General features: G+C 41.8%; 1 protein-coding gene across 5 annotated transcripts in view; it reads right to left on the bottom strand.

Annotated features, from left to right (window-relative positions):
* The window catches only part of RBPMS (RNA binding protein, mRNA processing factor), a 202,867-nt gene that overhangs the window by 70,369 nt on the left and 107,439 nt on the right, over positions 1-25,059 (bottom strand). For all 5 annotated transcript variants that reach the window (XM_010820301.4, XM_010820302.4, XM_005226042.5 and 2 more), the window contains 1 exon segment: positions 9,319-9,469. In XM_010820301.4, the coding sequence (XP_010818603.1) occupies positions 9,319-9,469 (151 nt within the window).

Genomic DNA, 25,059 nt, shown 5'->3' with positions numbered 1-25,059 from the left:
GTCATGTCCTCCAAGCATAAAGCAAAGAAGCCAAATATCCTGCCTGAAGGATGGCTGAACACGCCATTATTTACTGAACTAAAATATGTCAACTCTTGAAAGTGGTCACTCTTATTTTCTGAAATAATGACTCAGAATTAAGTACACCAAAACTAAATAAAAACTGCCAAGTATTTCAATTTGGTCAGCTACTTAAGAATACATCTTAGAGTTAATGTACTCTGGCCATCAAAATCTGATACTTCAAAGAGTTAATGCTGAAGCCTGGGACTTCCTTGGCGGGGTCCAGTGGTTAAGAACTCCCAAAGCAGGGGGCATGGGTTTTATCCCTGGTTGGGGAACTAAGATCCTGCATGCCACAAGGCACGGCACCCACCTCAAAGAGTTATACTAAAGCCTGCTTTTCACTAAGCAGCAACCTGCTCTGAAATCTTGCCCTTACCATTTGATGCAGGCCTCTGGGTTTTTTAATACAACCACCCTAAAAAAGTTTGATTTTAAAGCACCTCCTAAGGTGGATCTTAAAAATAGCTCCGGCCAAAAGCATCAGTGGGCTGTTAAGTTACATAGTATGGTACAGTGAGACCAGCAATGGGCTTTAGAGCCAAACAGATTAAAACTGAGCTGTGTGAATCTGGGGAAGTTACTCAAACTCTCAGTGCTTCAGTTTCCTTAGCTGGAAAATAAGTATTTTTACACACAGTTCTTAAGGGTATATATAGCATAGTTGCTCGATAAACATTTGTTCCCTCTTTTCCCATCATTTTCTTTTTTCAATTTTCTGGCCATGCCGCACTGCATGTGGATCTTAGTTCCCAGACCAGGGACTGAACCCACACCCCCTACATTGGAAGTACAGAGTTTTATCCACTGGACCCCCAGGGAAGTCCCTGTCATCCATCTAATAAAAGTAACAAAGGTCCGTCTAGTCAAGGCTATGGTTTTTCCAGTAGTCATGTATGGATGTGAGAGTTGGACTATAAAGAAAGCTGAGGGCTGAAGAATTGATGCTTTTGAACTGTGGTGTTGGAGAAGACTCTTGAGAGTCCCTTGGGCTGCAAGGAGATCCAACCAGTCCATTCTAAAGGAGATAAGTCCTGAATATTCATTGGAAGGACTGATGCTGAAGCTGAAACTCCAATACTTTGGCCACCTCATGCGAAGAATTGATTCCTTGGAAAAGAACCTGATGCTGGGAAAGATTGAAGGCGGGAAGAGAAGGGGACGACAGAGGATGAGATGGTTGGATGGCATCACCAACTCGATGCACGTGAATTTGAGTGAACTCCGGGAGTTGGTGATGGACAGGGAGGCCTGGCGTGCTGCAGTCCCTGGGGTCGCAAAGAGCTGGACACGGCTGAGTAACTGAACTGAACTGACTGACGGATCATTCAGTCAACTTCCCAAATTCCAGCAGCCCAGATGCTTTTTGGACTCACTTGAGACATCACATAGTTAAGAGCCAAACAGACACATCTCCTCCCACTCCTCTGGTTCTAGCAAGGTATCTGTGCCACCTGAATACACAGTGCCTACAGCAAGCACAATACAGAGAGAAGGGTTGTGAGAACCATTAAATGGCAGGGCCATTTAATCTCACTGGGCATTGGAACTTTGTCCTAAAGGAGTGAATGAAACGATTCTGAAATTCAAAAATCAGAGAGAAATACACTATCATCACACACATGCTAAAGGCATCTTAGGGTGACTGTCTCAGGCTGGTAGAATTGTACTGACTTCTTTCCTCTCTTTTCCTGGACTGCCTAAAAATGTTTTTCCTCTGAGAAGCATGTACAATTTTTATCATCAGAAAGAAATAAAAGGATCTGCATGATGAAACATAAAACACAAAAATGCAAGGAAGCTGCTTTTCAGAGTTAAAAAAAAAAAATCTTGCCTTCCTCCCCAGACGACACCTCTGTCGCCATTCCCTTGCCGCCCTCCGCCCGGTTTGACCAGGTCTTCCTCAGGTCCAGCTGCCGTCTTTCTTGGGGGTCCCCCGCTGAGGACAAGAGGCGGGGGACACACAGCACCTGGGTGCTGGTGGCACTCAGCACATTTTCAGAGCAGGGGCGGGGACTGTAAAGTCTCCCGTGATCCTTCAGGCGGCACACACTGGGCACGCTGCCCTGGAAAATGCGGGCACACAGGCTGTGCTCCCCTGGGCACAGGAGCTTCAGACCAGACCCCAGAAGGCCTCTAGTCCACAGAGATGAGGTGAAGAGATTTCATATTTGCTGACTGTCTTCCCTGGGAGGGCACCTGCCATGTACTTTGAAGCTTTTTCTGAACTTTGACAGGATCTCTTTAGACATCAGACAGAACACTCACTTCCTGATGGCTGGGGTGAGTATAGGATGGATGAGAAATTCCAGTGACGTGCCGGGAAATCTAGGCGGTGGTGCGATTATTCACCGAACGGTTATGTGCCTACAGTGTATTTAAAGAGTATCAAGCTGAGACAGCGCTGGTCTGCTGTGAGAGGAGGCGACACGGCAGGGGCAAGGGTCAGGGGAGAGAGGCTGTGAGTAGTGAAGAGAACTTAATTTTACAATTTCTTGCTCAGCTGGTGATTCTCAACAATGATTACGTATCAGCTCCTATATCTCTATTTGGACACCTGAGCATGCACAGAATTCTAATTTAATTTTCTGGCCAACAGGTCTCCCCAGTAGAAATCACTGAAACTTAGAGAAGAAATACACTATCAGCTTAAAATGACATTTTCTGCCATGATTTCCACACAGGTATTTCAGTTTTCTAAATCTTAAAATGTTAGTGTGGAGTACCAAAAGAAAATTTTTTTTGACTACTTTTTACCTGTATTCTACTAGGGAAATTTGGGGGTTTTGTCCCCAAATATTAGATTAATGGCTGAAGTGGGTTGTTTTTCCATTGTTCACTGTGTGTATTCAATCGATCTAATGAACTACCATATGCATAAATGAGCTGAAGCTGTCTAACTGGAATTGCAATTTATTTGCTTACAGTAAAAAAAGGATTTGTGTACTTAATCTCAAAAAAAGAAAAGAAAATCAGAATCACCCAAGGAGCTTTAAAAATTACAATGAGTACGTCCTGGACCAGACCCATGGATATCTGAATCCTGGACTACAGGAATCTGAAGATCCCCTGGAGAAGGAAATGGCAACCCACTCTGGTACTGTTGCCTGGAAAATTCCACGTGGAGCCTGGTAGGTTACAGTCCATGGGGTCGAGAAGAGTCGGACACGACTGACCGACTTCACTTTCTAGAGCCTTTTGGTATTTACTCCAAAAGATCTGAATTGAAAGAGGACTGTCTAACGTAAGGAAGGGCTTTGTGACGTGTTGGTTGCCTCCATCTTTAACGGCAGTTATAATACAGTATACAACAGTGTAAACAGAGCAAGCAAGCACACTTATCCAATTAAATCCAGTATGTACTGCGACAAAACTTACCCAACCAGACACCTGCATTATGTGCATCATTATCATATCCCAATCATACTCATTAACATGGAGAATTTTTAAAGTTCCATATGAAAGAGCAGAAAATGAAATCTGTACATCTTAAAAAATTCCAAGGACTTCCATGGTGCCCAGTGGTTAAGACTCCATGCTCCCAATGCTGGGGGCCTGGGTTCTATCCGTGGTCAGGGAACTAGATCCCATATGCCATAACTAAGACCCAGCATGGCCAAATAAATAAATAAAAATATGTTTTTAAAAATTCTACAGATTTTTCTAGGTGCTAGGATACTGAATATACAATAACTATAGGTGTCACTGCAAGAGAAAAGGTGCAGAAACATACATTCCTCTCTGCACATATTAACAGTCACTGAACACTATGAGGCCCCATCTTCTGACATTCACATTTGTCAATTAATTTAATCCTCACAACCGTTTATGTGTAAGCACTGTCATTTCACAGGTGAGAAAAGTGAGGTACAGACAAGCTGAGTAATTAGACCAAAGGTATAAAATGAGTGAGTTGACAGAGCCTGGTCTATCGCTTGATGGACTAGATTGCTCAGGTTGCTGTAACAGAATATCACAGACAGGGTGGCTTAAACAACAGAACTAATTTCCTCGTAATTCTGAGGCTAGAAGTCCAGGATCAAGGCATAGGTAGGGTGGGCTTCTCCTGAGGCCTCGGTCCTTAGCTGGCAGCATCAACCTTTACTCTGTCAGCCGTCCCTTTTATCTCTTTTTCTTCTTATAAGGCCACCAGTCATATGATGAGGGTCCACCCTAAGGGCCTACTTTAATCACCTTGAGATTATTTCCAAACATGGTTACATGTGAAAGCAACCCTCAACTGGGGGTTGGGACTTTGACATACGGATTTGGGGGGGAGGGCACACATCAATCCCGACCATCTGATGACTGTGGAACCTCAAGAAAGTTACTGGACCTTCCCAGGAGGCAGTTTCTTCAACTGTCAAACAGTGCTATTGGGAATCAAACGAGGTCATTCATGCAAAATGGCTAGCACAGTGTCTGACACAGAGTATCATCATTTTACAGAGGAAGAGAACACATCTCCAGAGGGTGACCTGCCCTGTGTTCATCTCTGAGGTGGACTTCTTATACTACACAACACTATCTTCCTCCATAACCAAATGCATCATCTAGCAGAATTTTGGAGAAGGCAATGGCACCCCACTCCAGTACTCTTGCCTGGAAATCCCATGGATGGAGGAGCCTGGTGGGCTGCAGTCCACGGGGTCGCTACAAGTTGGACATGACTGAGCGACTTCACTTTCACTTTTACACACTAGAGAAGGAAATGGCAACCCACTCCAGTGTTCTTGCCTGGAGAATTCCAGGGATGGGGGAGCCTGGACTGCGGTCTATGGGGTCGCACAGAGTTGGACATGGTTGAAGTGACTTAGCAGCGCAGCAGCACGATTTTATGTAATTCATACACGTCGTACATCTCTTGCCTTTCTGCTTTGTCACACTGTTTTTCTTTTTTCTTTTCTAAGATTTTGTTTGATGGGGACCATTTTGAAAAATCTTCATTGAATCTGTTGCAACACTGCCTCTGTGGTTTATGTTCCAGAGTTTTTGGCCACGAGGCATGAGGGATCATAGCTCCTAGACCAGAGATCAAACTGGCATCCCCAGCATTCGAAGGTGAAGTCTTAGCCACTGGTCCATGAGGAAGGTCCCTCACAGTATTTTTCTTTATTACATAAATGTGAGTAAAAGAAGGAGAAGCTCAAACAAATAAAAATTTATTAAAGGAAGTAGACTACATTCCTGGGATTGGATGCAAATTTCATTCATCTTTTCTCCTAATTTGGAAAGGCAACTGGCTGTAGCCACATAGAGATGACACCTCAGAAGATAAATACCTATATTTAGCTCTCAGGGGGAAAAAAAAACCCTCAAAAAAAAATTAAGATTATCCTTTACGTTGCCTTCTGCATATAATACACCTATTTAATCCTCAACACCATCTTATAATACCATTTTATTTAGCTCTCACAACAATGTGAAAATGGTATTATTCCCATTTTTCAGCCAAGGCGAGAGAACAGAAGCATAGCAAGGTTAATAGTCTTTAAGTTCCAATACTTGGGTTTCTCATCCTTCATGCTTGGCACAGAGCAGGCACTCAGCAAATAAGGCAGTCTGATTTGGGGACATTTAAACTAAGCTGTAATGAATCTCTTTCATACCCTTGACATATGCCAAGTGTCCTAACAACTTTGATCACCACCAACCCTTTGGATTGACAGCTCTCTTAAGGCAAAAATCACAGTCCCCTTCCTCCTCTGTGCCAAGCATACTTGGTGCTCATTTAGGTTCAATGGATACTTGAGAAATGAAGTTCAAATAAGTATTTGTTAGTATAATCAAATCACATTCTTCCTTGAGTGCTGGCAGTGGGTATTTTTCAGCCACCACTAAGAAGGAAAAACACCAATACAGTATAATAACGCATATATATGGAATTTAGAAAGATGGTTAACAATAACCCTGTGTACGAGACAGCAAAAGAGACACTGATGTATAGAACAGTCTTATGGACTCTATGGGAGAGGGAGAGGGTGGGAAGATTTGGGAGAATGGCATTGAAACATGTAAAATATCATGTATGAAACGAGATGCCAGTCCAGGTTCGATGCACGATACTGGATGCTTGGGGCTAGTGCACTGGGACAACCCAGAGGGATGGTATGGGGAGGGAGGAGGGAGGAGGGTTCAGGATGGGGAACACGTGTATACCTGTGGCGGATTCATTTTGATATTTGGCAAAACTAATACAATTATGTAAAGTTTAAAAATAAAATTAAATTAAAAAATTTTGAATTGGAAAAAAAAAAACAAAAAAAATATCAACAAAAAAGCATTTAGGGTTTCCCAGTGGCTCAAAGGTGAAGAATACAGCTGCCAATGCCGGGGACATGGGTTCGATCCCTGGGTCAAGAAGATCTCACATGCAGCAGAACAACCTAGCCCATGTACTACAACTACCGAGCCTGTGCTCTAGAACCTGGGAGCTGCAAGTACCGAAGCCCCTGCCCCCGACAGCCCTGCTACACCACAAGAGGAGCCATTGCAACAAGAAGCGTGTGCACTGCAACCAAGACCCAGCACAACCAAAAGCAAATAAAGTCAATGCTTTCAAACTGTGGTGTCGGAGTGAAAGTCCCATGGACAGCAAGGAGATCCAACCAGTCAATCCTAAAGGAAATCAGTCCTGAATACTCGTTGGAACCACTGAGGCTGAAGCTCCAGTACTCTGGCCACCTGATGCAGTCAACTCATTGGAAGAGACCCTGATGCTGGGAAAGATAGAGGGCAGGAGGAGAAGAGGGTGTCAGAGGATGAAATGGTTGGATAATATCACTGATTCAATGGACACGAACTTGGGGAAACTCCAGGAGATGGCGAAGGACAGGGAGGCCTGGCATGGCTCCGCAAAGAGTCAAACACGATGTAGCAACTGAACAACAAGTGTGTGTGTGCGCGTGTAGCATTTATAAAATCTCTCTCATGGTCTGCAACAGAGAAGCCTACAGGCCTTTCCCAAATCCCAAATCCAATGATTCCATCGGTTTACTCTTGGTTGGCAGATAAATTCACCACTTCTAGCACCAATTACGGGCACAACGCAATTGAATTCGCCAGGGCAGAACCACTGTCATATTCTTAGTCTGTAGAGTGCTTCAGGGAAAACAACCATTTTGCACAAGTTACAGAAAAGTTCCCAATTTCCAGAGGGAACTGAAATGGATGATAAGGTCAGTCTGAGTGGCCAGTGTAACTGCTGCCTGTCAAGGTATCTACATCATAAAAAGGAGCTCTATTAAGAGAAATCATGCTAATTTGTTTTCTCAAGAATAGACTATAGTGTTTGGTTTTTTTTAAAAGCTTTCAGTTTGTTTTGCCATAAGGTGCCAGGCAAATTTTGACCCTGCCATGGAAACTATCTGACCGCTTCTGAGCGGTTCTGTACACAGGCAAGGCGAGGAGCCAGGGCCGGCCAGAGCAGTGGTTAAACCTCTGCTCTCAGCTCTCCTGAACTTCAGCGCCTCGTGTGTGGACGTCTAGATTATCCATCTTTTTGTTTTCATGGACCCTACTGTGAACTGGCTATCATCTCTTTGACTAAGTACTTTACATAGATGTTGTAACAAATTTAGAAAAAAACAAAACAAAACAAAACAACCACCCCCCCCCAAACTCCCAGAAAGAAAAACATTCAATAAAGAACTAAAAGGATAAAGTATTGTCAGCATTTTTACACTTCCTATCTGAATCAAGCTTTTCAAAGAAGTACTCTGAGATCTGGTGCAAAATCACTAGGAAAGTAAAGAGTTACTCTAGGTTCTCTTTTCTAAGTAAAGGTATCCTACAAATACTCTGTTCTGATGCCTTAAAGAGAGAGGACATTTCAGAAAGAAATGAAGAGGCATACAAATGGAATAATTCTGCAAATGGCCAAATTAAAAAATATGAAATTTATCCACTTCTCATCACTTACTAGATATATGTAATATACAAAGCACTGGACTAGATGTTGTTAATGACACATAATTAGCATTAACAAGAAATATCCATATATCCAACTGCACCCTAAGATAAAACTTGTGTTTAATTTTCCCCAATAAACAAAGGTTTTGAGTTTCCCTAGGACATGGAAGAACAAAATATATATGTTTCTATTATGACTTCCTGGATTCATAGAAAAACTGTCCAGTACACTGAGGGAGATACTCTTTTATCTACCAGTTTCCACTGATAAGCAGCAGCTTTTCAAGAATGACTGAGCTACAGAATGACTGTAATTTCCACATCCACCTGATTAAATCTGACACACACAAGACATGAGGGAGAGAGGACCCCTGCACCCTTCAATTTCAATAAGAAAAGTTGAAGCGGACTGTCGGGGAGAGTAGGAAGAAGATCAAGATCATGTGGCTTGGGCAAAAGGTCAAGAACCAGAGGGAAGAAAGAGTCCAAGTAGCACCAAGCACGTGGGATTCCCTGAAGGCCGTGCCATATTCAGTCCCACACGGCCATGCACTAACGGGACAAGTGCAGGCGTATTGCACGCCTCGCCCCTTCTACTGATTGACAAAGAAAATGAAGACAACCTTTTCAAGTTATTCCATCAAAGGCAGAAATCGTAGCCTGGGCATTTAGGAGAATGAGCTCATTAGGCGGGGGCAAAAGACTTGTTTTGCAATTAGTGTCTTTTTACCCAATTCATTTAAAACAGGAAGCCCTGAATTTCCTTAAAGCGTTGCTCGTATTAGTTTGTTAGAACTGACTGTTCTACTATATAAATTCTTCGTGTATGTTTACTGCACGCCACCCCCCCTCCCCCCGCCGATTTATGGCCAAACTGTTCTCAAAAATAGAATGAGCTTCTTATGATCTGCTTCTTTCAACTTTCACATTGTATTTTCACAAAACCACAGAACTGATAATCTTCAAAAAATGAAATAAAGGGAATGCTGAGAACTAGCCCTCATGGTCCAAGGATGGGAAATAAATAAGGATTTCAACCCCAAGGCAAAGAGGGCATAGTCACAGTAAGGTCAAGATCATATATTTAGGAAGCCTACAGCACTTAAAGCTAAATTGTGTAGTCACAGTTCTGATTGAGCCAAACCATCTTTTGGGACAGCCAGTCATGAACAAGATTGCTGTCTTTGGAATTCAGACAGCAAGAATAGGCAGCCTGTTCTCAGAAACGGAAAATGACACTCAGCCAGCTCTGTGTCCCGTGGTGCAATCTCACATGAAGCCCTTGAACAATTCTTCCCCCGCCCCCCCCCCCCGCCCCACCAAAGGAAAAGCAGATCGACTTACATGGCTCTCTGGCAATGAACTGAGGTACAGTGTTGGGCAGAGGAGTACTGGGGTTTGGAGTCCCTACTAGTTTGTTCTTGGCCATCTTCGTGTTTGCCTTAGCAAACTCTAGTCGTAGTGTTTGCGGGATTTCAGGATCGAAGCGGATGCCCTTTAGAAATAAAGAACAAATGGAAGATGTTTTCATTTCCTTAGAAGTAAACCGGAATGGTGACAAAATAAACATACCAGTCAACCCAGCCTATCAGAAAAAAAAAATCAGCAAGAGCACTCATTCTCACTGCTTATACAGAATACATGAAAACCTGTGATACAACGTGTCCACAAAGTCAAGGAGATTTCGTTTACTCTATCAAAAACTCAATTTAGTTGCATGGTTTTCCAACTATTTCTTTTCTTTTGGGACTACATTGTCAGGGTTCGGGTTTTTTTTTTTTTTTTTTTTTTTTTTAATGTGGACCATTTTAAAAGTCTTTCTTGAACTTGTTATAATATTGCTTCTGCTTTATGTTTTGGTCTTTTGGGCCAAGAGGTATGTAGGATCTTAGCTTCCTTACCAGGAATTGAACCTGCACCCCGCTGCACTAGAAGGTGACGTCTCAACCACTGAATTACCAGGGAATTCCCTCAGGCTAAAACTTAAAATCTGGACCAACACATTCCTAGCATAGCTAAAAACTAATTAATGCCTACCAATAAGAATACATTAACATAAAGCCCTGTGCAACACCGGAAATTCTAATACCAAAAATCATAAGAAGAATTTGACTAGTGTTTAAAACAAGATAATAATTCTTCAATGCTTTAGTTTCATCACCTCTAGAGGGGGAAAATTCCCATCTTTTTCCAACTGAAGAGCTTTCAATTAGTGCTCTGAATTACTAAGTAGATAAGAATGAAACAGTTTTAAGATTTCAATATAATTAACATCATTTCATTCCAGTTAGCTTCTAGACTGATAAATTTAGATGAATGCCTTTGTGTGTTAAAGTCCTGATTTTGACTATAGCTGGCTTGTTAGCTACATGGATGGACAGACAACAGATTACCGGGGCCAAAGAGAGGCTAGTAATTTCTACCCTTAACTCTATTATTATAGTGTACCTACACAAAACATTCAACAAAATAAGTCACACACTATAAAATACAAGATTTTTTTCTGGATGTAGACCATTTTTAAACTCTTTACTGAATTTGTTACAATATTGTTTGTTTTCTTATGTTTTGGATGTTTTGGCCACAAGGCATGTTGGATCTGAGCTCCCTGACCAGAGATCTAACGTTCGACTCTCAGCACTGGAAGCGAAGTCTTAACCACTGGACTGCCAGGGAAGTCCCTATGAAATATAAGATTTAGGACAAGATAAGTCTGTTCTGAACACCCCCCAACCCCAACTCCATCATTCAAGAAGGTCTGAGCATACTGAATCATGAGATCTACTGTCCAATGCTATGGAATCTGGACCCCAATAATGGTATGAAAAAGACACACCAGTATAATATGGTGCATACTGGTGTGTTCAGAACAGACTTAGGTACCCTGTTTGTCTGTATGGCATGTTCTGGAAAAGGAGTGAGTTCTGAAAATGAGGGTCTTAAGAACACAGGTTTATAGATTAGCACCCACATGAGCCTGCGGGTTCCAAAGCCCCTTTCTTCATTTAATTAGCTTGAATTAAAGAGCAATTTCCACCAGAAATTAGTAAGAGCCTCTAACTCTGCAGACCAGCGTGAACAACTCTGAACTTCACAGGCCCAGGTCCAAAGATGGGAGGAAGAGCTGTGACTTCATGGTAACAGCAATAAGAAAAATGAAGGGAGGTGAGGGGGAGAGAAGTCCTTGGGGAGGCACCACTGAAGCCACAGAGCCCCGACCCACAGATGTCCCAGAGTGGGTGGAATTTCCTTCTGAGCCTGATCTACACACTTACTCAGAGGAAACCAATTGCAGGAGCAAGCAGGTTGGAGTGAACAAGGAATCCTCTTGGGCAGCCCTAACCAGTGGCAAAAATGAAAAAGGGGACAGCTGTATGAAATGTAAAAAGCAATTCTTTAACTGCCGTTAGTTTTTGTCTTAATTGGGGGAAACCTCAGCAATGTCTTGCCAAAAATGTATCTATGGGGAAAAAAGACAAGGCAGCATGCAGAAGTCGTGTTTGCTTCCATCCATGTCCACGGAGAGCATCCCCCTCCATCAGAGCTGGTATCACAACAGAGTAAGGATGTCCAAATACGGGTCTGAAGGGCTGTGGTCTTTGCTGGGAGATGAGCACAGTTCCCCGCTGTCAGAGGGGTGCCGTGGAAAGGCCTGCATATTCGTCTCACGCTCCATCCAACCACCCATACAAACAGAGTGCTTTCAATTTCAGCGACCTCCTTGGCGCGTAACTCCATCATCCTTCTGGGAAGAAGCACGTGTTCTCACCTTTAGCCCACATCACCGTGAGCAGCGTGGGAAGAGCATCCCGGTCAGGCGTCCTCTGGAGTTTCTAGTCCCCAAGAGGAGGCTCTCCATCTGCATCCAATGCCTCAGTCCTTTTCCTGATGTGCCCGAGTTGACTGAGGCTCTTACACAACCTGGTCTCGTGACTCAGGTCCTAAAACATGCCTGAGTGGCCCCAACTCCTCACCCCCACTCTTCATACTCCTCCTCCCTCTGTGAGCTAAAATAACACCACCATCATGTTCCAAATCAAAGTTCCAGCTCCTTATTAAAAAAAAAAAAAAGCTCAGAAGTTAAAATGACCTAATTTGTTTGGCAGCTTATTCAGAGGCCGGAGGCTTAGAATACAAGCCACATTCCTCTAACATCTTTAGCAGCAATACCATATTTGGTAATCAATATCCTGCTCAGCTCAGTTTCTATCCAGAGGGATTAGCCAAGCCAAAAACATTTAAATGTGAAAGGATGAAGAGGAGGCAGAGATGGGGGGAACGTGGAAGTGAGGAAGAAAGGAGAAGGGAGGAAGAAAGGAGAGGGGAGGAAGATGAAAAAGAGGAAGACAGATAAAGGAGACACGAAAAGAAAAAACAAACTCCTTGTGCTTTTAATTAAAGCCTATTAAGATTATTCTCTGGCCAGTGACTTCAACATTAAATGTTATCAGGATAAGATTACTACTAAATCAAAAGAGGGAATCTGTGACTTTCAAAATCAACTTTTTCATTATTGTCTAAAATTGACCAAAACCCTTCTGATAAGTGAATAGAAACCTTTTCTCTTCCGATTGTAAATGGTGTCCAGAAAGGACAGTTTCTGGATATCAGGATGATACCAGTTTGAGAAGTTATTCAGAAGCAACCCAACTTACTGGCCATAGGGACAGCCAACAACCTCTCCAAGATGGCCTAATACACTCTGACCAAAGCAACACAGGTTCACTGTGATCTACACAGGCAAAGTCCCTACCCAAGGGGCCAGAAAGTATCCTTAGAAGTCTACTGCTGCTCAGTCGAGTCCAAGTCTTTGTGACCCAATGAACTGCTTGCGACACGCCAGGCTTCCCTGTCGTTCACTAACTCCCAGAGTTTGCTCAAATTCAAGTCTGTAGAGTCGATGATGCCATTCAACCATCTCATCCTCGGTCGCCCTCTTCTCCTCCAGCCTTCAATCCTTCCCAGCATCAAGGTGTTTTCCAATGAGTCAGCTCTTCGCATCACGTGGCCAAAGTATTGAAACTTCAGCTTTAGCATCAGTCCTTCCAGTGAATATTCAGGGCTGATTTCCTTTAGGATTTAGCAGTCTACTAAATAACACCAAAGATTGTTATCAGGGCAGTTGCAAATCCATAAGCCTATGTGTTACCAACTAAATGCCTGTGATCTCTCAAAATCCACACTGAAGCCTTAACTCTCATGTGATGTATTCAGAGGGAGGGCCCCTATGAAGAGATCAGTGGCCTTGAGAGAAGAGGATGAGACATGCAAGATCTATCTCTCCAAGAGCACCCACCAGGGAAAGGCCAGGCGAGGACAAAGTGAGAAGGTAGCAGTCTACAAGCCAGGAGCAGGATCCTCACCAGATACTGAATCTGCTGGCAGCTTCATCTTGGACTTCCTAGCCTCCAGAACCGAGAGAATTAATGCTGTTTATACCACCTCATCTGTGCTATTTTGTTATGGCAGCCAGAGCTAAGATACCTTAATAACACGGTTTTGTTTCTTGCACCATAGTTCCTAAAATAGGCCACAGTACTCTTTTCTGAACTTTCTGGAGTCTCATCCAGGTGAATCTCCTCTTCTCCACCAGCCCCAGCCCCAAGCCCACCTCTCCCCTCACTGCAAGTGACTCAACCATTACGGACAGTTTGAGTCAAGGCATCTGTCTTGATGTATGCGATTACTAGAAGTCTTAACAATTCAATCTCAAAAGTGACAAACAGCAATTACAGACTGAAAGGAAAATTCAAACTCCACATCTGCATAGAGTAATGCTCTACACTCACTTTATTGAGGCAGTTGCAAAATATCTTTTTATCCCTTCTCTTTCTCCTCAAATGAAAGGTTAAAACTATCTGTAAATAGAAAATCCTGAAAAAAGTTTTCAGAGTTGTAAACTTGGACCTCCCTTAATGAAAATCTTTGTTTCTTATTTACATTGAATTTAGATTCTAAGCTAGTTACAGAGCTTCAAAATGCCATTTTATGGCTCTACGGACTATATCAAAGGGTGGCGTCTCAGAAGGACAAGGGAAGAGCTAGTATATAAGAAAACGGCAAACTGAAAAGACATCACAAAATCCTGAAGTCCCAAGCCTACAGAAATCTAGAGAATCACTGGAAATGGACTGTAGCTCTTTCAGTGTCTTTCTGGAAAACAGGATGGAAAACCTATTAATTAATGCGCTGCAAAGCTCACATCCCAAGTTGCTCTCGTGTTCCTCTAGCTGTTGCAATTCTGGTTTCTTAGGCACAGTGGCTTTGCTGGAACGATTTACTGGCTGCAAATCATGGGTTTGGAATCATGATTATTCTGAACATGCAGGTTCAACATCATTCCAACCCTTTAGCAGTGTCACTGGTATTAATGTCGTCTCGCAAGAGTGGAATATTTGTCAGGAGCTTATTCACTGAATAATGGAAGGAAAAAGGAAAGAGAAGGGCTATTCTAGAATGATTCAAATATCCTTAGAGGCCTAGCCGCATATGCAATGTTTGGTCCTTGACTGAACAAGCCAGATGTGAAAGACTTCTCGTGGGAATATGAAAAAAGCTGAATATAGGATGCGCATTAGGTGGTATTTGGGAACTGTCAATGTTATTAGGCATGATATTATCATAATGTAGGAAAATATCTTTTGATTTTCTTGTAATGTCAACAATGTTTTTCTCATGCATATTTTAAATTTATTTTTTAATTGAAATATAATAGCTGTACAGATGCGTTAGTTGCTGCTGTACCGTTACATGAACCCAGCTTTAATACCCCCCTGCTCCCACCTTGAGCCTCCATCCCACCCCTTCACGCTGCCCCTCTCAGTCACTACAGAGCACTGAGCTGAGCCCCCTGTGCTCTACAGTAGCTTCCCAGCAGCTGTCTCTTTTACACATGGTAGTGTATACATGTCAATCTGTATCTCCGGATTCATCCTGTCTTTAAATTTTGGTACTGAAATACAAAGAATAATGAGAATGTGACAAAATATCATAACAGTGAGTATTTTACTTTAGAATACTTAGGGGGAAAAAATGGAAGCAAATGCAACAAAATGTTGGTATACTCTGATGGATTTGTGGATGTTCATTACTATATCTTTTGGTATGCTTGAAATTTCATAAAAGTAAAAACAGAACAGATTTAAGCCAGCACATAACAGTTCCGTGTGCTAGAGATATAAGAATCAGTGAAGTCCCTGCCTTGAGGAGTTCAGAGGGTACACTCTGGTGGAGGAATTGTACAGGTAAGCTAACGGTTAGATTAAGAGACAAACACGAGGTTTAGAACTCCACGGGAAACACAGCCAAGGCCGGGAGTGACTGACGACCAGGAAGGCATCACAGAGGAAGAGCTGAAATTTACCAGGTGGTAGTCCAGGAAAGAGCTCAGCAAAGTTCTGAGAGACAGGATGTAGAGAGGGTGTGGATGTGTTGTGTGTGAGCAGGTGCTTATGTCCTCAGTTGTCTCTGACTCTTTGCGACCCCATGGACTGTAGCTAGCCTGCCAGGCTCCTCTGTCCATGAGATATTCTAGGCAAGAATACTGGCGTGGGTTGCCATTTCCTCCTCCAGGGGATCTTCTGAACTGAGGGGACAGAACCTGGGTCTATGGACTCTTTCCCGCTAAGCCACCAGGGAGCAAGGGAGCTTGGTAGATGACTGTATAAGCACGGGGATGAGATCATCAGGACCTTTTAGGTGATGAGTGAGGGTTCTGGAATATTTGCATGACTGAGCTGCTAAAAATTTTTTAAACTGGGGAAATAGTATGATCGGATTTAGGTAGCAGAGCGTGATCCTCAAGAGTGATCATTCAGAATCATCTGGAAGACTTCCTACACACAGAGTGCTGACCCTGCTCCAGAGTTTCTGGTTCAGTAAGTCTGGGATGAGACTTGAGAATCTGAATTTGTACCAAGTCTCCAGGCTGATGCTAACAATGCTCATGTAGGGATCACATCTCATAATCACTGCAGTGGAGGCTAACTCCAGGAGTGGAAGGGTGGCTGGACTTGAGAGACTGAAACTGACCAGACGTGAAGCAGTTAGAACAGCCTGAGAATGCAGCGGGGATCATGGCTCTGCTGGCCCTTCTCCAGGAAGCACCTAGAACCTCAGGCCAGGTTCAGGGCCCTTCACTCCCCTAACAACAGCTGGCTATTTAAGGCACAGATGCATCACAGTGACCAAACATGTTTTTTCCCCTCTAAGGATTTCAACCTTGAGTATAAAACACAGAGAAAACTGGGACTTCCCTGGTGGCTCACTGGTAAAGTGTCCACCTGCCAATGCAGGAGACACGGATTCAATCCCTGATCCAGGATGACCCCACATGCCATGGGGCAACCACGCCTAGTGAACCACAACTACTGAGCCTGTGCCCTAGAGCCTGCAAGCTACAACTACTGAACCCATACGCGCTAGAGCCCATGCTCTTCAACAACAGAAGCCCCTGCACGGCAACAAAAAGTAGCTCCCTACTCGCTGAAACTAGAGAAAGTCCACACAAAGCAACAAAGACCCAGAGCAGCCAAAAATATATCAATAAATTCAGATAAAATCGAGGTGGCTGGAGCTGAGGTACCTCCACGATCTCCCACTAGAGAAAAGGTTTCCAAACTCCCATCACTGAGGTCAACAAAGCTGCCCTAACACCTGCTGGGAGTCTCGTTTATTTGGTACATCCTTCAAATCTGTGAGTTACAGTCCAGTGTCTGTACAGATGGTTCTACCATTAAAGTAAGTGGGTTTATCAGCCCTTTACACCTAATTTTACAGACAAAGAAAGTATTCACTTGGAGGGGGAAAAATGTTAAAGAATTAGGCAAAGCTCAGTGGAAACAGTGTCAGACTTTATTTTTCTGGGCTCCAAAATCACTGCAGATGGTGACTGCAGCCATGAAATTAAAAGACGCTTACTCCTTGGAAGGAAAGTTATGACCAACCTAGATAGCATATTGAAGAGCAGAGACATTACTTTGCCAACAAAGGTTCATCTAGTCAAGGCTATGGTTTTTCCTGTGGTCATGTATGGACATGAGAGTTGGACTGTGAAGAAGGCTGAGCGCTGAAGAATTGATGCTTTTGAACTGTGGTGTTGGAGAAGACTCTTGAGAGTCCCTTGGACTGCAAGGAGATCCAACCAGTCCATTCTAAAGATCAGCCCTATTTCTTTGGAAGGAATGATGCTAAAGCTGAAACTCCAGTACTCTGGCCACCTCATGCGAAGAGTTGACTCACTGGAAAAGACTCTGATGCTGGTAGGGATTGAGGGCAGAAGGAGAAGGGGGACGACAGAGGATGAGATGGCTGGATGGCATCACTGACTCGATGGACGTGAGTCTGAGTGAACTCCGGGAGTTGGTGATGGACAGGGAGGCCTGGCGTGCTGCGATTCATGGGGTCGCGAAGAGTCGGACACGACTGAGTGACCGATCTGATCTGATACATATTACACTGAGAAAGATGTCCATGACAATATTAGATTTAAAAAAAAAAAAAGGATACTCAACAATGTTTAGTTATCTTAAAAGAGGAGACTTTGTATCCATACATGTGTGTGAACTCATGAGTGTATCCTAGTAATGCGAGGAATGTTTACAATGTGACAACCAACCTGTCAATAGCGGTGGCATCATGGTTTCAAATAGGAAAAGGAGTACCTCAAGGCTGTATATTGTCACCCTGCTTATTTAACATATGCAGAGTACATCATGAGAAACGCTGGGCTGGAAGAAGCACAAGCTGTAATCAACATTGCCAGGAGAAATATCAATAACCTCAGATATGCAGATGATACCACCTTTATGGCAGAAAGCGAAGAGGAACTAAAGAGCCTCTTGATGAAAGTGAAAAACTCTACATTCAAAAAAGTAAGATCATGACATCTGTTCCTGTCACTTCATGGCAAACAATGGGTAAACAATGGAAACAGTGACACACTTTATTTTCTTGGGCTCCAAAACCACTGTAGACGGTGACTGCCATGAAATTAAAAGACGCTTGCTCCTTGGAAGAAAAGCTATCACCAACCTAGACAGCATATGAAAAAGCAGACAGTACTTCACTGACAAAGGTCCATTTAGTCAAAGCTAGTCAGACACGACAGAGCGACTGAACTAACTGAACTAATAGCTTTTCCAGTGGTCATGTACGGATGTGAGAGTTGGACCATAAAGAAAGTTGAGTGCCGAAGAACTGATGCTTTTGAACTGTGGTGTTGGAGAAGACTCTTGAGAGTCCCTTGGACTGCAAGGAGATCCATCTAGTCCATCCTAAAGAAAATCAGTCCTGAATATTCATTGGAAGGATGGATGCTGAAGCTCCAGTACTTTGGCCACCTATGTGAAGAACTGACTCATTGGAAAAGACCCTGATGCTTGGAAAGATTGAATGCAGGAAGAGAAGGGGACGACAGAGGATGAGATGGTTGGATGGCATCACCGACTTGATGGGAATGAGTTTGGGTAAGCTCCAGGAGTTGGTGATGGACAGGGAAGACTGGCATGCTGCAGTCCATGGGGTCACAAAGATCAAATATGACTGAGCAACTAAACTGATCGAAACTATCACAGCATTGTTAACCGGGTATACTCCAATACAAAATAAGAAGTTAAAAAAAAGAATAACTTTGAAAGCATGATGCCCTTTTAATCAGTTTGGTTTCGTAAAGCAAGGCCATCTCTTTGCTTTCCTGATCCAGGATCTAATCTAGAGTCATACATAGCATTTAGCTGTCATCTCTTAGTCTCCCTGAATATTTTCCTCAGGCCTTGTCTTCCATGACCTTGACATTTTGGAAGAGTACAGGCTATTTTTTGGTAGAATGTCCTTCAGTTTGGGTTTATCTGATTTGCTTGTTGATTAAATTAAGGTTATAAGTATTTGACAGGAATATCACACAAGTGTCATTCTTCATGCATCCTATCAAGGAGACACATGATGTCATTTTTGTCTCATTATTAGTGATACTAACTTTGATCACTTGCCAAGTTTCCATTGTGAGGTTACTATTTTCCCCCTTTCTAGTTAGGAAGTATGTCATAGGGAGGTACTTTTGAGACTAATTATTTCTCAACATTTCACCCATCAATTTTAACATCTATAAACATTTTTTACCTGAAGCCACCTTTACTACTGGGATTGCCAAATGGTGATTTTTTTTTTCTTCCCCTAAGCCCGTCATTTCTTTCATATTCATTAGTCTTCTACTCTAAGGAAACACCTACCCCTCCTCCCTGTTTATTATTTATTCCTTTCTACATTCATTTGTTCATTCATTCACTCACACATCAGTACTGATTCATGCCTTATTTTACATTATAATTACCAGCTTTTGTTTGCATTCTCAAATTGTCCCAGATTTATATGGAAACACACACATGCTTTTACATCCACATCTATTTCTCTATATCTACTTAGCTGTATTAAAACTACAAGTTAGTACTGATAGTTCCAATTCCAATCCAATACCATTAGGTTAATTCTAGCCTTCCCTTTCCACTATTTTTAACTCTGCCTCTGAATCCTAGCGTTCAACATCCACTATACATTTGCTTATTTGCTCAATACAGGAATACTAACAAAAAGTTTCGAGAAAGTTTCAGAAGTGCTAAACAATTTCAACATAAAAAGAAAACCTATTAATTATAGTTCAGTATTTACAGCTTTTTGTATCTTTAGCCCAAAAGTAAACAGCCAATATATACATCTGAGAATTATTTGGGAGATTGGGATTGACACATACATAACATATAAAATAGATAACTAATGAAAGCATGCTGTAGAGCACAGGGAACCCTACTTAATGCTCTGTGGTGACCTGAATGGGAAGCAAGTCCAAGCAGGAGGGCTTCCATGTTTATGCGTGGCTGATCCATTCTGCTGTACAGTAGAAGTAACAACACTGTAAAGGAACTATACTCCAATAATGATTAAAAATAATAATTATTATTATAATTATAATAATTATTATTTTAAAAAATAATAATTTTTAAAAAGTCAGTTCTCTTTCCAACTTCATTATGGCTGTACTATTCACTTGAAATAGTTACGATTCTTTTCTTTCTGTTTGCCTTGGAGTGTCTTCCCGGCTCTTGTCATCTTCACCTTTTCCTTCTACATATTCAAAGCAGGTAAAACTTTTACCAATTGAAAAGTCAAAGTTGATTCATCAACCCATTCATCTTTTACACATTTCTGAATTTCTGATTAGGAATTTCTGAATAATTTTACATATATGGACTAAAAAGCTGAGGACCCAGAATTTTAACATCCTCCCAACCCGCTATGACTTCCCAAGAGGCCCAATCTTTTGAAGGAAGCTTCTAAATAAGTTTTCAATGTTGTTTCTTGCACTTAATTTTTTAATTTTCAACTTTTAATTGAAATATATTGAAATGTTAAAAAAAATAATGGGAGGGGGAGTAAAGACAACTGAACTAAAACTGCTGTCGTAAATACCACTATAAAGGTTAAGTTCAGGGCCTGAACGAACCTGGCTTTTGCATGATGCCTGGTTTTTGCATGATGCCTGGTTTCTACTGGTTCCTGGGTCAAAAGCCTTTACCAGATCCTGATATAGGTAAGTTCAAGGATTAAGAACACGATTCCACTCGGGTGAACCACATGACATTCCCCTGTAAGGCAACAGGCTGCTTCTACCACCTCCCCCACTGTCAGTACCCTCTTCTCTCCTGGGCTGCCGGGGACCCACCTCTTCTAGAGCACAGGTCATTTCCTATCGAAATCTCCTGGTGTTTCACACATGCCCCATTCTGAAGCAGTAATCTAGTGGATCTGAGGCTTCTGTATTAAATCAGGTAATTTTATAGTACCTGTTATTGAACCAGATATTTTTTTGTAAGTAGAATAAAAAATAGTACAGTGGCTGCTGCTGCTCCTAAGTCGCTTCAGTCGTGTCCAACTCTGTGAGACCCCAAAGACGGCAGCCCACCAGGCTCCTCTGTCCCTGGGATTCTCCAGGCAAGAACACTGGAGTGGGTTGCCATTTCCTTCTCCAGTACAGTGGCAGCAATCTCCTAAGAGCCCACTTAGTATAATTGCTGAGTTTCTTGGTTGACTCTGATAAGCTTCTTACTGCCCTTTTCTCTATAACCAACTCCCAACGAAAACCCACTGCTGCTGTAAGGAATGCGGAGTATCCAGAAAGACTGGCTAGCCAGGTGTCTACACTGAAAGGGAGAAATAATGTTCCTGGTGTAGGTTATAGGTTTTAACCAATTCATTCGGACTTTCTAATATAGAGTGAGAATAATTTGTCACCAGAAACTATATGCTGTACAATAAAATCCTGGTGTTGGAAAATCCATTTTCTTTTGTAATCATCTGCTCAGTTCTTCTCTGGCCTTTAGAATCTTCATACCTTCACAGATGAGGTCAATGAAATCCCCATCTTTAAAAAAAAATATTTTTAATGGAAGGATATGAAACTCCTATGAGAAGAAAAGGAGCTCAAATCAAAGTCAAACTTGGTAATAATCTCTCTGTGATCTTATAACATTATCTCAGTACCTGGATCCTATCTTCCTGCTCCACAGCTCTGGTCCTAAACCCCAGATCCTCTGAAGGATGGAGTTCTGATACACCTCTCCAGGTTTACTCAAGCAGAGACTCCAGTAAATATCCAGACTTGTTTCAAAAACTGCTGTCAAAAGCACCAGGACTCAGAGCTCCACCAGGTGGTTACTGATATACCTGGTACCCACTGACCTTTTAAAGAATTTATTTATTTTTTAAAAGAATATTGCTTTACAGAATTTTGCTGTTTTCTGTCAAATCTCAACATGAATCAGCCATAGGTATACATATATCCCTTCCCTTTTGAACCTCCCTCCCATCTCCTTCCCCATCCCATCCCCTCTAGGTTGATACAGAGCTCCTGTTTGAATTTCCTGAGCCATACAGCAAATTCCTGTTGGCTACCTATTTCACATGTGGTAATGTAAGTTTCCACGTTACTCTCTCCATACATCTCACCCTCTCCTCCCCTCTCCCCGTGTCCATAAATCTGTTCTCTATGTTCTTTCTCCCTTGCTGCCCTGCAAGTAAGTTCTTTGGTACCATCTTTCTAGATTCCGTATATATGTGTTAGTATATGATATTTATCTTTCTCTGACTTTACTTTATAATAGGGTCTAGGTTTATCCACCTCATTAGAACTAATTCAAATGCATTTCTTTTTATGGCTGAGTAATATTCCATTGTGTATATGTACCAGAATTTTTTTATCCATTCATCTGTTGATGGACATCTAGGTTGCTTCCATGTTCTAGCTATTGTAAACCGTGCTGCAATGAGCATTGGAGTACATGTGCCTTTTTCAATTTTGGTTTCCTCAGGGTATATGCCTAGGAGTGGGACTGCTGGGCCATATGGTGGTTTTATTTCTAGTTTTTTAAGGCATCTCCATACTGCCATTGACCTTTCTTATTATTAAGCTGTGTTACAGTTGCTTTTTTTTTAAGGTAGTGACTATACTGTATAGTAGGATTAGGGAGTGGGAGGTAAGGTGATTTCCTTTTAAATAATCAGAACTATAAAGTTTTAAACAGAAAAGTTCAACAAACACTGCTCATTTCTATAAACAGTGGTATACAAAACGAGATCCATAGGAAAGAAAGAAATGAATCAATTCTCGGGAGTAATAAAGAAAAAGGCATACTTTGCTGGTGAGGCGAGGGATTTGCAAAGCATTTATATTCCTATTCATTGAGATCATGAGTTAGTTGAGTTTCAATAAACAACTACCCAGTTTCTCAGGAACCAAGAAACCAAGATGTCTTCATTAAGAAACTCAGGGCTCTAACACCAGTTCCCTCCACTATGGTTGACCAGGACAAGCTAATAAATTAATTCCTTCACCTACTGCTGACTCAAACAATCTAATAAACAAACAAGAAAATGATTCTTATAAGTACTTATTCTTGTACACAATGTACTCAAAAGATTTCTAGTCATAATTGTATGTACAGGAAGATATAGGCAAGATCTTCAGAGGTAGGAGGTGGCTTAATTACAACACTACATTAAAAAAATTTTTTAACACAAAAATGTAGTTGAATCCTTTCCTGCTAAGAGACAGGGTTCTTTTACTTATAACTTAAGTTTCTACTTTAGTTATGTAAGGTCAGCCTAACTAAAAATTCAATGCTCTCAAAGTTTCGATAGTAGTTTCTGCTATTATAGATACACTGCATAAAGCTGTTATTAAAAATAGTTCACAGGCTTCCCTGGTGGCTCAGTGGTAAAGAATCCACCTGCCAATGCAGGAGACTCGGGTTCAATCCCTGGTCCAGGAAGATGCCACGGGCTGCAGAGCAGCTAAGCTCGAGCACCCCAACTTCTGAGCCTGTGCTCTAGAGCCCGGGAGCTCTAACTACTGACCCCACCTGCCGCAACCACTGAAGCTCCAGCACCTTAGGACCTGCGCTCCACAAAGAGAGAAGTCACCACACTGAGCCACAGAGAGAGAAGTCACCACACTGAGAAGCCTTCACCACCAACTGGAGTAGCTCCCAATCACCACAACGAGAGAAAAGCCCAAGCAGCGATGAAGACCCCACACGACCCCAAATAATGAAATAAAAATTTAAAAATAAACACAATTCACACACCATTAAAGTCACCCTTTTACATGAAATTGAATGATTTTTAGTATAGTCAGACTTGTGCAACCATCCGCACCATACAGCTTGAGAACACTTTCATCACCCCAAAAGGGCAGGGCATCCATTAGCAGTCTCTCCCCACTTCTCTCTCTCGCTCCACTTCACTCACTCCCCTCTCCCAACCACAAATCCACTTTGGTCTCTATACCTATTCATTAGGGACATTTCTTATAAATGGAATCCTACATCATCTGATCTTTTAAACTGTTTTCTATCCGTCGGAATGTTTTCAAGATCCATCCACTGTTAATTGCTGAATAATACACTACTGTACAAACATATACATTTTATCCTTTCACCAACAGGACATTGGGTTGTTGCCACTTTGGGGGGCTGCTTTGAACACTGTGTACAAGTTTTTGTGCAGATATGTTTTCAGTTCTCTAGGAGAACTGCTGGAGCATAGAATATAACTCTTAGGTTAACTTTTTTTTGAAGGACTGTGAAACTGTTTTCTGATGTAGCTATACCATTTCAATCCCACCATCAATGTAGGAGGATTCCAATTTTTTCACATCCTCGCCAACACTTGATATTGCCCATCTTTATTTTCACCACCTTCCTGGGTGTGAAGTGGTGTCTCAATGTGCTTTTGATTTTTATATCTTTATGCCATTATATTTTAAAACATTTTGTAAAGAGTAAAGAATAATATAGAGTAATTATATTATATTATGATATATAATGGAGAAGGAAATGGCAACCCACTCCAGTATTCTTGCCTGGAGAATCCCAGGGATGGGGGCGCCTGGTGGGCTGCCGTCTATGGGGTCGCACAGAGTCGGACACGACTGAAGCGACTTAGCAGTAGCATGATATATAAATTATATTTTATATAATATATAATTATATATTATATATAAATTATTTTTATATAATATATAAATTATAATATATAAATAATAATAAAGAGTAAAGAATATTTGTTAAGAATAAAAGGCTTCTATTTTCAAAGAGCATTTAGGTCACAAGGAAAGGATATAACTTGGGAACCACAAATTTTTCAACATATAGAAGAAAAATGAAACTGAAAGAATTTTTACCTTTTAGGGTTAAAAAAAGTTTGAAATATTGACTTTTCTGCAAATTACTGATAGACATGTTACTTCCATCAGATAGTAAGAGGAGGTAAATACATACTTCAGAGATAGTCTCAGGGGAATATATTTATAGTTTTCTGAATACATCTTTTTCTTCTAAAGGCAGCATAAAATATTCAATAGAATTAGAAACAGACTCTAAGCAAGGTATATTGAAAAGTTTCCCCAGGATTCTGAAAACAGTTGTTACATTCAGTCAGAGCCTTAAAAGGGCTCAATAACCAGCCAAACAGAAACATGCCTGGGTGACCTGTTACTGTGGAATGGATGGGGTTCATTCAGAGACAAGTGTGGAC

This window comes from Bos taurus, chromosome 27 (assembly GCF_002263795.3).
Source record: "Bos taurus isolate L1 Dominette 01449 registration number 42190680 breed Hereford chromosome 27, ARS-UCD2.0, whole genome shotgun sequence".
NCBI lineage: Eukaryota > Metazoa > Chordata > Mammalia > Artiodactyla > Bovidae > Bos > Bos taurus.
This window is presented reverse-complemented; position numbering and strand designations above follow the sequence as displayed.